Genomic DNA, 14911 nt, shown 5'->3' with positions numbered 1-14911 from the left:
TTTTGAATTTTTAAAAATGTTTATTTATTTTTGAGAGAGAGAGAGACAAAGTGCAAGCATAGGAGGGGCAGAAAGAGAGGGGGACACAGAATCTGAAGCAGGCTCCACGCTCTGAGCTGTCAGCACAGAGACTGATGCGGGGCTCAAACTCAGGAACCATGAGATCATGACCTGAGCTTAACTGACTGAGCCACCCAGGCGCCCCAAAGTGTGTGTAAATTTTAAGTGGCACTCAGTGGTAAACTTTAAGGCATTAGCAGTAGAAGCAGTTGGTCCTTGGGTGGGTGGTCTATTTGTCAATTTGCATAGTTGGTATACTATGTTAGCTAGAGACTCCAAAATGTTATCAGCAAAAGGAAATTGTTATGTCTTCATTTGTGTTTATCAGTCTGCTGCTGAAACCCGAATTTCATTTTCCAGATGTTAGCTGTAACAGCATCTTTCCCCATGTGGGTGAGATTGTGTTTGCCCAGTGCTTTACATTTCAAGGGGAGCTGTTTAGGAATGGAATTTTGTTTCATCCTCACATTCTTATTAATGTGGCAGTGGGAGCTGTTAGGGACCATCCCCTCATGCAGTGATTTCCTGACTCCTACTATATATACTCCCCGTTTCCTGGAGTCCAAAGGTGTTAGCTTTCATGCGTTAGCAGGATGTCCATGATAAAACACAAAGACAGTGTTAGGAAACGAAGGCAAATCAAGTGATAGGAAGAGGCAAGTGAAATCAATATCACCACAACTCGGTTCTGTTTGTTTAACATCTGGAGCCCCTATTTCATTCGTGTGGTTTTAAAGCTGCTTTGTAGGTAATTGCTGTTCCCCATTTCTGTGTGTTCTGGATGTCTGGCTGATGCTATGACCTTCATGGTCCAATCTTAGGAGATCTGGTATCAGAAAAACCCTCCACAAAGCATTTACTTTCCATGGTCACATAGTTACAGGTCTGTAGTTTCATTGTACTGTCAGAGAAGTCATCCCCCTTTAAGCAAAGATGTGCTCAGTGCATTTCTTACATTATAATATGAACTCGTTGCCATTTGATATTGAAGTGGGATACCATGCTTGCCTCGTCTTTGCTATTCTCCAGTGACCTGATAAGGTTTTATTGGTTATTACTTATAATTCAAATAAATGTTACTATATGCATTTTGAAGTTTAATGCATGAAGAGATAGAAAAGACATGCGAAGTTTTAAAATTCAGGCTCCTAATACTTGAGCTCTTGTGGCTATTTTTTGAACCTTCCTTAGGTCAATATTGACACTTCTTACTCTGTCAATTTAATTTTTAGAAAATGAATTGTATTTTCTTCTACAGGGTTATTTTAAGATGAGTGTATTGAAGTCTTCCATGCTAATTAGATGTTCCTTCCACACCTGTGAGCTTTGATTTACTACTCCCATCTTGGACAGAGAACAATAAAGCCTGGCCATTCAAATAAATGACATTTTCATATTTAAAGCATATTTATCCACTTTGGTGAATAAACCAACCTCTTTATGTATTCATCGTAATTTTTAACTCTTTAACCAGTGAACTTTAAAAGTATTTAAAATTGGTTGGAATAGTTAAGGAAGAACTTTCTTTACTAAATTTTCCTTAAATTAGTTGATGTTAAGTACCTTCCCTCTGACCAGTGTCATTAGTATTTTAATTTTGTAAGTGTCTCTGTGCTTGAAAAAAAGTCTGTGCTTATTAAGGTTTGGGGGTCCTTCTTGGTTAGAGGTGCAAGTGAATCCCCAGCAACCATACCATGTGGTTTTTTTATTTAATTTTATTTATTTTGAGAGGGGAGGGGCAGGCAGAGAGAGAGACAGACAGACAGAGAGAGAGAGAGAATCCCAGCAGGCTCTGCACTGTTAGCACAGAACCCGACCCAGAACTCAGGTACTGTGAGATCATGACCTGAGCCAAAACCAAGAGTTGGATGTCAGAAGCTTCACCGACTGAGCCGCCCAGGCACCCCACACTATGTGTTTTAATAATGGTGTCATCTCTGACCTAAACTTGTGCCTGAGAGTTGCACTGAAGTCAGTGTTCCGTTTTAGTAAACCAAAAGACAGTTAAGGCTTTTGTCATAACACCAGAGGACCTAAAAACAAATACACAAAAGACCCTTGAAATTTATTTATTTATTTATTTATTTATTTATTTATTTATTTATTTATTTATTTATTTATTATTTATTGAACAGACCTTATTTCTCAGGGCAGATTTCAGTCCACAGCAAAATTGAGAAGGTACAGAGATTTCGCACATACCCTCTCCCCCACTCGTGCACAGCTTCTGCCACTATCAATGGCCCCCGTGGAGTGGCTCGTTAGTGACAGTTGATGGACCTGCACTGACCATCATAATCACATAGAGTCCAGAGTTTACATTATGGTTCGCTCTTGTTGGTGTACATTCTATAGGTTTGGTGAAGTTTATTTTTAAAGTATCAAGTTTGCACATTTTGTGTAAGTTGCAGATAATTTTGGCTTTGCAAATCAGTGTAGAACAGGGAAATGGCTTTTTGATTTTATGACAGTGGAAGGTTTTCAATAGCCTTGGGACATGACATTGAAAAGTGGTGGGTGACTGCGTGGTTTCTGTCAGAAGATTCTGTAACTTTTTGAATTTGAGCAAAGGAGGCAAGACTGGGATCTGAGGCCAGATAAATTGCCTCTTTCTTCATCCTAAATTAAGAATTAAATTATTTTAAATTGCCCCCCAAGTTAAAAATTGCCTCAAGATGTACGAATAAGTAAGATCCTTCACTTAAAACATATGAAAACATGATTTGTAATGAACGGTCCAAAAAGCTATAACTGTGTCTGGGCATGTCTGAAATATTTCATTATAGGTGTGGTCCACTAATTGACCTTTGCAAAGGGCCCCATGTAAGACACACTGGAAAAATTAAAGCCATAAAAATTTTCAAGGTAAGCATTTATTTTTTTTAATACAGCAAACTTAAGATAAACCAGATAATGAGGAATTTTCAATCATATCTTTTATAATCTGAGTATCTCAGTATTTTAAAATACCTCATTATTTGATTTTTACAGAAGCTTCTTTTTTTAATGTTTATTTATTTATTTTTGAGAGAGAGGGAAAGAGAGAGAGAGAGAGAGAGAGAGAGAGAGAGAGAATAAACACACAAATTGGGGAGGGGAAAGAGAGAGAGGGAAACACGGAATCCCAAGCAGGCTCCAGGCTACGAGCTGTCAGCACAGAGCCCAACGAGGAGCTCAAACCTACAAACCATGAGATGACCTGAGCCGAAGTCGGATGCTAAATCAACTGAGTAACCCAGGCACCCCCAATTTTTACAGAAGCTTCTAAAAATACTGTAGTTTTTGAAAATTAGGACCTTACATGTAGCTTTTAATTGTTTATTATTTAACATTACTATACATGGTACAGTGCCTTTCTTTCTCATATATTTTAAGATACTGTTCTGCACTTGATGACTTCCTTGAATCACCCTAGTGTGAGCAAGAACATTTGGCTGGGATCTTCATGTCTCTGTACTGTATGCTGTTCCTCTCCTCTGTGGTTCAATTACTATTGGCCCGCCCACCTTCCCTTTCCTTCTCACTATTCATTCCTAGAATCCATGGCAGACTCTACATAATTTACTGATGAATTTGGGCTGGGGAGGTTTAATTAGAATCAATTTAAGAGTCTTCCTGGTGCTACAAAAAGTCATCATAAGCTATGTGGATGGCGTAGTGGAAAATTGTGCACAGATTTAAGAGCGGTTTTATTTATAACCAAATGTTTGGTATGTTTACCCAACTTTTGTTTGATGCTTAGAATTCCTCAACATACTGGGAGGGCAACCCCGAAATGGAAACACTGCAGAGGATCTATGGGATATCCTTTCCTGATAACAAGATGATGAAAACCTGGGAAAAGTTCCAAGAGGAAGCCAGGAACCGTGATCACAGGAAAATCGGAAAGGTACGCCTGCGTCCTAATCACTAGCAGGATGAGGACATTCTTTGTTGGCCTATGATTTAATTGTTTGGAAAATGGGATCTCTTCTTCCCTTGTCCTATCTTCTGTTTTGCTGGCACTCAGAGTTTGCTATTGCAACCTCATGTTAATACTCCAAATGTCTCCTCATTGCTTCCTTCCTGTGTCTTTTATTAGATTTTAAAATTACAGCTTTCTGTCACTCATACCATGATGTAAAAATAATGTTGTAAAAAATTGTATGTACTTAACAACATACTTTGTTTTGGGGGAACAGAGCAGAGAGACAGAATGAGATTTAAGAGTGTGTGGACCTGGGTTTGAGTGTCAGTTTGGCCACTTACGGGCTATGTTATATGGCGGGCCATGTGCTCACTTATGGAACTGCACGTGCTCATCTCTTGCTCGGTGGCCTTGTAGGGCTGATGGGGAGGGCAGACGCTGTATGGTGGCAGCAGCATCAGGCAGGCATTCAGTAGTGACAGCCATGATCATGGCCACCGCCATGTGGAGCCTTCCCCCTGGAGTGAACTTTTCTGATTTTGGCCATGTTCTCTCCCCATGAGATCCACATTCCAAGATGCCACGTCAGAAATTAGCACTGAATAAAAGGTGAATGAAGAGCTAAGTAACCATAAATATGAATTATAATTTTACATGTGATAGTAATTCTAGTTAGAGGTAAGTATTGAGGGGTTTTAGTTGTTAGAAGATGGAAGTCATAACTGAGTATAAGTCTCATTCCTTCAATGTCATGTGCATACAGTAAATATTGATCAATGGCAGTGAGATTTGAGATGCAGTTATTGTTTTAATCTAGGAACAAGAACTATTCTTCTTCCACGATCTGAGTCCTGGGAGCTGCTTTTTTCTTCCCAGAGGAGCCTTCATTTATAACACACTTATGGATTTCATACGAGTAAGTTAATTTTTAAAACTTTTTTTATTCAGTTCCATTGTACATTTTATTATTTTCCTACTTTTGTAATAAAATAGCCAAGAATTTTCATTAACTTTTAGTAATATTAATAAGAATTTTGAACTAAAGAGAAATACTGGGTTGTGCCTCAAAAAAATTGAAATAATTTCTATATTTCCTAAATAAAATGCATTCTTGGATTTCAGTAAGTGCACCTGTTGTCCATAGAAGTTTCTAGAGCATGAACAATACAAAGATAAGAATTAGACTAAATGTGGAACTCCCTGGGAAAGGAGAAGAAAGGAGGAAGCGTCCTATCTGGCACAGAATGCTAAATGATGAACTGTTGATTCTCAAAATGTGGTCCATGGTCCCCCTCCACCATCCCTGACCCAGGGGTCCATGGTGTCCCTCACTGGTGTGACTCCCAGGTAGCTTGGCACCTCCATCCAGAGCAATTATGTAAAATACCTTCTTGTAATAAAGTCTGTAGATGAGAAAGTCTTAAGTGTTTCTCTCATTTGAACTCCAGATACTGTTCAGAGGTGATCCATGTAACTACTAGGATTATGTTTCCTTTCTTGTGTTTTTTCTTTCCTGTAACTAGTAATTACCTAAAATTTTCATTTACTCAGTTTTATATCACTAACTTACTTAGTTCCTATCACTAATTCATCCTCAAACTTTTTCTCAAAACTGCAAAACTCCTTACAGCATATTCTGAGTATTCAGGTAATCTCTCAGTAATTTTTGAAAATTTAGTCCCCTTGTTCCAGAACTAACTTGCTGCAAGGATTCTTGCCAACTGATGTCTCAGTACTTGTTTTCCTCATCATTCTGGCTACTCCCCTCATGTCTCTGCTATGTTGGTTCTCTTCTTCCCTGATCCCATGCCTTCCTCTTCTTTCCTTATCCCTCTCCTTTGGGGAAGCACTTTCTTCAGCAACTTCCTGAGAAAAGGTTACTGGCATGAGCTGGTTATTCTCTGTCTGCCTCACCTGTCTCATCTCCATTCCTTCTTTTCTTGTTCTGTGTCCCTGGAGGCTAAGCTCTGTGGACTTTGTCACCTGGGCTACATACCTTCCAGTAGGGATCTGCCAGTGTGAAGCCATGGGCGGCCAGAGGGCCTGAAGAATCACTGAAGATTATCTGAGACTATAGCAGGTGGTGATGACCATCACAGCTGCTGTTTTGGATAGGCTGTCTTCCAGAAAATCAATATAGCCCCTGGCACCCTGAACTCTGAAGGTTGGTCATTGAGTGTATGGAGAATAAACAGAAAGCCTCTGTGGTAGCCTGATAGGAATCTCTTATCTTTATAGATGTAAGACGCACATGGCTGATGATTAGGCCCAAGGCCTGATTGTATGGGCTGCAGAATTGTAAAGCCATTTAAATTCACAACCCCAGTGGTCTCTTATGCAAAGGTAAGGGCACTTTTGGGAAAGAGTGGGTCCTTGAATTTTGGAATAAGAATATTTGGCAGACACGGATGAGGCAGAGGACTTTGAACCCCCAGATACCTTTGTCTGAAGAAACTGGCCTTTCCATGCAAACAAAACAAAACAAAACAAAACAAAATTCAGAAACTTTGCCTGTTTTTTCTCTTGGTTTTCAGTTATATGGTCTTGCCTTTTCCCATATCTGGTAATTTTTTATTATATGCTAAATACTGTATATAAAAATAACTTCAGAGGCTTTAGATGATGTCATCTCCTACTAGAACATTTACCCTCTGTCAAGATTGAAGCCTAATTAATCCATTCAAAGATGGAGCTGAGTTAGGGCTGGGCTTCCATTTTGATAAGACAGAGTCTGCCTCTTATTCATCCCTGTTTCTAGGGCATGCCCCTGTGGGGTTTCCAGTTGACAGTCTGTGGTCTCTTCAGCTCCAAAAAACTGGTGGAGGTCCAATTCTGCTCTTCAAATGTGTTCTACTGTTGGCTAAGCAAATGATTACACATCTCATCCAATCACTGCATTGGCTCAAAATCTAATAATATGTCATCTGAATCAGGTCTAGGTATAGATGAGGGTCTTCGGGTGCAAAGTACAGATTACCAAATGCAGTTCTGCTCATCTTAAGATCTGTGAATTAAAGGGACAGTTGTGTCTGGGTCAACCCCACCCCAACATTATAAAATGATGATAGAGAAATAGGAGGCAGTACATACTGCCATTCCAAAAGGGGCGGGGGAGAGTAGTTGTCACTGATCTGCAGATACCCTGGCAACCTACTTGTTCTTTCTCCCTGGTCAAAAAGTGCATTTTGGGTAGGACTTCGTTTTGTCTCTTCCTGGGTTATGGTTCTGCCCTTTGAACCATCCTTCCTTTACCATGAGAAATAGCCCATGTGGACCTCTGAGTAGCTTTCTTAGTGTTCTCAACCTGTTTCTTTCAGTAGGACTTTGGGCATCCCAAGGCCTCATTTCATTTTGTGCTGTCTCTGTCCGTTTTAGTCTAAGCCAGGACAATTCCTTTAAAAACTTTGTGGGGTCTTTTATATACATTTGTAATCAACACTTCTATAAAAACCACAGCTGTGCCTCTTTATGAACCAAATTCTTCTCTACTTAAGCCTGCCTGTGAGGCTGCTGCAAGACTATACACTTAAGATTCTTAAAAGCCTTAATGCTTAGCTGACAGAGTCTACAAAGCACCATCTTAAGACTCTCATTCAGATCACTGTAGATACTCATTCAGATCACTGTGAGGTCTTCATAAATGGCACACTTTTATACCCTCAAGAGCTTTACTGTAAGGCCATGCTTTATTGGCTGTACCCTGTATTTTATTTTTGTGCTAAAGCCATTCTTACCTTATGAGTCTTTTGCTGGATGAGTCTGAGGATGCAATAGTTTTATTTTTGAACCCAACAGGTCCTGGCATTTTGATATCTCCTCTCCAAAAATAGTACCCTGTTTAGTTTTTGTCTCTCCTGTATTTTATCGTAGGCAGCTCTAAGTAGTCAGTTGTTCCTTTGTACTTTCTGCCTAGACACATCCCTAGCTATAATCCGTGAATTCTTTGGGTACTCTTTCTGTTTTTCATTTACCTCAGGTGATGGTGTTACCAGTTTTCTGGCACCACAAGAGTCCCCTTTTCTTCATCCTCCAATATATTTTCCTCACTGTCCTTCAAGTTCCCACAGTCTCTAGCCACCCAGCTTCTGCCCACCACCTGGCCCCAAAGCCAAGGCTGCCTATTTTAGGTTGCTATTATAGCAGCACCCACAACCAGAACAAATTCTGTTCTGGCTGTCTGTCGCAGCATAACAAAATATCCCAAAGCTTAGTGGCTTAAAATGGCCATTTTCTTTTCATTGTTATCTCTAATGGTTCCAAGTGTTAGACTTAATTAGCATGGTTCTTACGTTGAATTCCTTATATGGCCACATTCAGGTGGAAGCTGATGCCAGAGTTGCTGATTGGAGGTTCAGTTACATTTGTTAAAATGCATAAATCTGAAGCATACAGGTCAATAAATGTTCCCATGTGTGTACATCTACACCGTCACCACCCAGATCAAGACATAGAACAGCTCCATCCTATAAGGTCCTCTTGGGTCTTCCCAGTCAATACCCACCTCCCCTCTTCTCACCTGGGATAATCTTGCTGATTTCTGTCCACCATAGATCAATTGTTCCTGGTCTTCAAAACTTCATGTAAATGGACTCCTACAGTATTAGCTATTTATTGTGTTTCTGGCTTCTTTTGTTCAACTTAATGTCTGAGAGTCATCCAGGTTTTGCATATAATTATTTTTCTATTGTTTGAGGTACTTCATTTTGTGAATATAGTACAGCATATTTATTCGTTCTCCTGTAGGTATACATTTAAGTTGTTTCCACTTTGGAGCTATTTGACCTGAAACTGCTATGAACATTTTGTACATGTCTTTTGGTGGGCGCGAGTACTCACTTCTCTTGGGTATATACATGGAAGTGGAATTGCTAGGTTGTAGAGTGTTATTGACTAATTTAACAAAATGCTGAAAAGTTTTCATGTGGTTGAACCATTTAATGTTCCTTCTAAAATATATGAGCTGTCACTTACTCTACATTCTCTTCAACACTTGGTATTCAGTTTGTCATTCTGGTTGGTACCGTGGTATTATTCTGCATTTCCCTGATGAATAATGATGTGACAACCTTCTCATATGCTTGTCGGTCATTTGGAATCCTCTTTTGTGAAGTATTTTGTCAATTAAAAAAATTGGATTGTTAGTCTCTTAATTATTTTAGGAGTTCTTCTGTATTCTGATATGAATCATTTGCTAAATGTACATATTATGAGTATATTTTTTCAGGCTGCAGCTTATTGTTTCTCTTTCTTAATGATGTGTTGCAACCAACAGTTCTCGTGTTTAACAAAGTCCTGTTTTGGTTTTTTTTTTCCTTTCTGGTTAGTGCTTTCATGCTGTGTTTAAGAAATCTTTGCCTATTTTGGAGTCATGAAAATATTCTTCTTTGTTCCATTCTAGAAGCTTGGTTGAATTTGTTTTCAGACTTAAGGACATGATCTACCTTGAATTCATTTTTAGGTTCTGTGCAGTAGAGGGATCAAGGTTCATTTTTTCCATAGGGTTAGCCAGGAACTTCAATACCATTTATTAATACAGTAGAGTCTTTGTCCTAAACTGTATAATCATATGCATATAATAGTCATTATGTATTTCTGGATATTTATTCTATTCTTTTGTCCCTTTGTTGTCTGTCCTCGCACTAACACCACACTGCTTTGATTACTGTACTTATTTTAACTATATTTTAAGTCTTAATATCAGTTTAATTTTAAGTTTTTCAGGATTATTTTGGCTATTCTACATTCTTTGTGTTTCCATATAAATTTTATATGATGCTTATCAAGTTTCTAAAAAATAACTGCTGGAATTTTTATTGGAATGTCCTTCACTCTATAGATTAATTTGTAGATAATTTACATCTTAACCACATTGAGTTATGAACATGGAAATTTTGTCAGTTCATTTAGTTCTTTATTTTCCTTCAGCAATATTTTGTAATTTCTATTTTAGAAGTCTTGCACATTTTTTATCAGGTTTATGCCTAGATATTTGATTTTTTTAATAGAAATGACAGAGAAACAGATAAAAACTGTGCTCATCATTATTAGTCATCAAAGAAATGAAAATTAGGGCTACAGTGAGGTATAATTACATGTCCACTAGAATGTCCCCCTCCACACACACACTCCCCATGGCCAACAAAACAAAACAAAAACAAAAACAAAACCCTGAAAACACTAGAACTTGGCAAGAATGTGGAGAAATTCTAACTCCCATTGCCTGTGTGCAAAATGGTACAGCTACTTTGTAAAAACAGTTTGGCAGTTTCTTACAGTTAAACATATGCTTAACTGTGTGACCCATCAATTTCACTCCTAGTTATTTACCCAAAAAAAATAAAAACACATGTCTATACAGAGACTTTGAATGTCCATAGAAGCTTTATTTATTGTGGCAAAAAAATGGAAACAACAGAGAGTCTCATCAGCTAGTGAACAGATAAGCATAACTTTGATATGTAATGGACTACTCCTCAGCAATAAAAAGCAATGGAGTACTGATACATGCAACAAGAAGGAATAATCTCAAAGGTTTTATGCTAAACCAAAGAAGTCAGAGGCCACATGTGGTATGATTCCATTATATGAAATTTTAGACATGGTAAAACTATAGTGATAGGAAAGACAATTAGGGGTCCTGGGGACAGGGATAGGGGGTGACTACAGAGGATCTGGAGGGAACTTTTTGATGTGATGGAAATATCCTATGTCTTGATTATGGTGGAGATTACATGACTGTATACATCTGTCAAAAGTCATTAAGAATCATGTACTCAAAACTGGTGAATTTTATTGCATATAAATTATACCTAAATAAAGCCATTTTGTAGTAAAACATATATAACATAAAATTTACTATTTTAACCCTTTTTAACCATATGGTTCAGTTGTGTTAAATACATTTATATTGTTTTGCAGTTATCACCACCATCCGTTTCCAGAACTCTTCTCATCTTTCAGAACTGAAACTCTCTAGAACCTTTTCATCATTGCATAATGAATCTCTGAACCCCTTAAACAATGACTCCCTGTTCCCACCTCCCCCAGCTTCTGATAACTACCATTTTACTTTCTGTCTCTATGAATTTGGGTATTCTAAGTAACTCATGTAAGTGGAACCATACAGTATTTGACCTTCATCAAACTAATTTTTTTAAAAGTCTACTTTGATATTAATATTGGCAAAACTGCTTTCTTATGTTAGGGCTTGTGTGATATATCTTTTTCTGTCCTTTTATTTTCTGCCTATTTCTGTTTCTATATTGAATGTACATTTCTTGAAAACTAGAATATTGTTGGGTCTTATTTTTTTGTTCAGTCTGATCATTTGTGTCCTTTTTTTTTTTTTCTGTACCCCTTCTGTGTGTCTCACAATCCTTCAACAGAGATCCAGTTCTGGTTAATCACCAGGCAGTAGAGGGTGTACATGCGGGGCAGATTCTCATTCACATCAGGCCACCTCAGGGGCCATTGGCCCATCCAGTATCAACAGACTGTGGCTTGGTGCCAGGTCCTGTCAACTGTAGCCAGAGTAGTGGGGTAGGTGATACTGAGCACAGTGCAGAAACAGTCCATCGTGTGGGGCCATTTTTCTCAGAAATAGAACTGTTGCCTTTCTGTGGAAGGTCATGCAGGAGGGCATATTATTCCCAGTAAGAAGGAAATTCCAAAGTTTCTGAGTCTTTGATTCTGGGGTGAGATGATCTCCACTTATGTTCAAGCCAAGGTGGGTGAACGTTTGGATGTATATTGGTTACTGACTGTATGGAAAACTGATAGTAAATAAATAGAGACATCTTGTTGTTACACTACTTGAAACTCTTCCCCCCTGTATTCGGGAACATGTCTATCAACTGGTTCTCTATCTTTCTTACTTTCCTTAAATTTTTTCATTCTAGAATTTCATACAATAAAACTCATACTTTTTCAACAAATGTGCAGAACTGTATTATCATCACAACATTCAAGTTACAGAGCAACTTCATTACCCAAAAAATTTCTGTTATGCTACCTCTTTAGAGTCAAACCCTTTCTCCCTTGATCAAACCATTGATTTGTTCTCCATCCTGAAAATTTTGCCATATAAACAGAATCATCACTGTATATAATCTTTTGAGACTCGTTTCTTTCCCTCAGGCTAATAGGTATATTAATGGTAGTCTCCTTTTATTATTGAGCAGTATTCCATTGTATGGACATAACACAGATTCCTTAGCTGAGGGACATTTGGATTGCTTCCAAATTTAGGAAATTATGAATAAAGCTGTTATAAATGGTTATGTACAGGTTTTTGTATGAATATAGGTTTTCATTTTACTTGGGTAAATATGTAGGAGTGTGATTTCAGGGTCCTATGGTAAATTTATGTTTATCTTTAGAAGAAAAATCATGGAATAGAAGGGAGTGGCTTCTCTTGTTTTTTATTCTAATAACCCACTTGGAGAACTTGTGCTTCCTGTTGCCACAACCTTGGATTCAGTGGATTTCCAAACCAAACTTGTCTTTGCAGACATATAAGATATCAAAACATTTAGCCCTGTGCAGGGAGAGTCCTGACAGTGCACTCAAAGGGTTTAACTCTAGGGAATCTAGAGAAGAAAATATTTGCAGAGGTGTGGGTCCAGTTGAGGTAACTAAGAAGGGAATGTAGAGTATCCAGGGATTACCAACCTCAGGCTCCCTTACCTTCCACCCCTAGGCCCAAACAGGTGAGGAGAAAGTGTTCCAGAACTTAGAGAGAGCTTGAAGTGTGGAAGAGAGGCTGTAACTGGAGATTACAGCCAGAGACAGAAGAAACCCAAGGCAAGGAAGAAGTAGGAAAGGAGGGAGTAAATACCCTGACCACTCTCTTCTCCTACCCTTGGGATCCTTTTGGAACCTCTCCTTAGTCAAACCCAACTAGAACTCAAGGCAAGTAAGCCTGGTGATGGAGTCCATAGAAGTCGACTTTGGGGAACACAGAGCAGAGCAGAGAAGGGAGGCAGATATCCCAGGATGGGGTGGCTCAGGTTGGTAAATGGAGAAAAACCAACACATCCCAATCCCTTTGCTACTTGGTGTCCACTTTTGTCCTTTGCTTGCATGAAGTTATTTATTTCCTCACACAAAGTCCCATCAGCCAATGTATCATTTACATCAGTTCAGTCTCAGCAAAAATTAAAATGTGACATTAGCCACCATCAGTGTTCTTCATGTATTCAGAGAAAAGAAATAATTCAGTGTTAACAGTTCCAGCCCCAGGCTCTGTAGATGGACACAAAGCCTAAGTTAATAAATCAGAGCTTCCTTCCTCCACCACCCATTCCATATTCTCCTTGTCCCTCCAATATCTCAGATGGAAAGAGCATTTCATTTGGTGAATGCATTAGTTTCATAGAGTGCCTAACAAAGCACTGTAACAGAGTGGCTTAAAACAACAGACATGTATTGTCTTGCAGTTCTGGAGGCCAGATGTGTAAATTAAGGCATTGGTGAGCTATGCTCCCTCTGGAACCTGTGGGTGAGTCCTTCTTCCACTCTTCCCAGCTAGCAGTGGTTTGTCAACCATTGCTGGTGATGCTCAGCTTGTTGATGCCTCCACCCCAGCCCTCACATGGCCTTCTCCCTGTGTGGCTTTGCATCATCTTCCCTCTATATGTGTCTGTTTCTGTCCAAATTCCCCCCTTTTATAAGGACACTAGTCATATTGGATTAGAGCCCACTCTAATGACCAAATCTTAAGATGATCACCTCTGTAAAGGCCCCATTTCCCCAAAAGTCCGCATTCTGGTGTCCTGGGGTTAGGACTTCAATGTGCCTTTCTTGAGGGACACCATTCAACTCATAACAGTGGATGACCCAAAGTGTCTTCCCACAGGATCCAAGCTCTTCATGATCCTCTCTTTTTTAGGTTACCAGGGTTTCCCCACTGACTATCACTGTTAGATGTGGAAATGCTTAAGGCTCCTCACTGATTCCAGACACAGCCCTTCTTATTCCGTTGTTTAACAGCAGCACAATCCTTCTCAATAATTTGGGTCAGTCATCCTGGCCAGAAGAGGAAGTCATTCTTTGCCTTTTGGTTAACTAGCATAGGGGACCCCAAATGGACCAGGGACAGTTGCAAATCCCAACAGAAGTATGTCTGGGATTTTTGGTGAAAGCATTCTTTCCTTGGGAACTAAGGTACCTTACTGAGAGATTCCAAAACTTTATGGATAAAGAAAAGATCCTAAGTCTCCTCAGAGAGAAAGCCATAGACATAGGACTAGGTATCAGAATTGAATGACATTTTCAATGGAACACTAAAAAACAGAAGACAAAACAATGCCTTAAAAATATTAAGCCTAAATGGGGCTCCTGGGTGGCTCAGTCAATTAAGTGTCTGATTCTTGATTTCAGCTCAGGTCATGACCTCATGGTTTGTGGGATCAAGCCCCTCATCAGACTCCATGCTGGCAATGCAGAGGTTCTTGGGGTTCTCACTCTCTTCCTGTCTCTCCCTTGCTCTCTTTCTCAAAATAAATAAACTTAAAAAAAAAAGTGAAACCTAGAAATCTATACCCAGCTAAAGCAGACTTGCTTCTGGGATTCTCCCATTCAGTTTTCAGCTTCCCCAGGTCTGCCAAGGCAATTGTTCATCTACTTTACAGATTCTTAACTATATAGCTTTCATCTCTCCTCCTTTCTCCTTGATCTTGTAGATTTTTGTTTTTATAAAAATTCTGTTATTTTAGTGTGGCTTGGGGAAGGAGCCATTTAAGTGGAATTTCTGTAGTTTTTATAATGAAAATTGCTGGGAAGCATTGCTCTGTGGCCCTGATATTTAGGTGCTTTCAGGTAGCCAGATCACCAGGTACAGGTAGAGATTCAGTACCTTCAATGGCCTGAAACTAGTATTTCAGGATGAAATATGATTTTTTAATTAAAACTTTATTTTTAAAACAGCTTTAGGTTTGCAGCAAA

General features: G+C 39.0%; 1 protein-coding gene across 2 annotated transcripts in view; it reads left to right on the top strand.

Annotated features, from left to right (window-relative positions):
• The window catches only part of TARS3 (threonyl-tRNA synthetase 3), a 62875-nt gene that overhangs the window by 22395 nt on the left and 25569 nt on the right, over window positions 1-14911 (top strand). For both annotated transcript variants that reach the window (XM_045058901.1, XM_011282731.4), the window contains 3 exons: window positions 2847-2925; window positions 3803-3949; window positions 4785-4883. In XM_045058901.1, the coding sequence (XP_044914836.1) occupies window positions 2847-2925; window positions 3803-3949; window positions 4785-4883 (325 nt within the window). The remainder of the gene's footprint in view (window positions 1-2846; window positions 2926-3802; window positions 3950-4784; window positions 4884-14911) is intronic.

The sequence above is a fragment of the Felis catus genome, chromosome B3, assembly GCF_018350175.1.
Source record: "Felis catus isolate Fca126 chromosome B3, F.catus_Fca126_mat1.0, whole genome shotgun sequence".
NCBI lineage: Eukaryota > Metazoa > Chordata > Mammalia > Carnivora > Felidae > Felis > Felis catus.
Note: the sequence above shows the minus strand (reverse complement) of the source record. Positions and strands in the feature narration are given on the sequence as shown.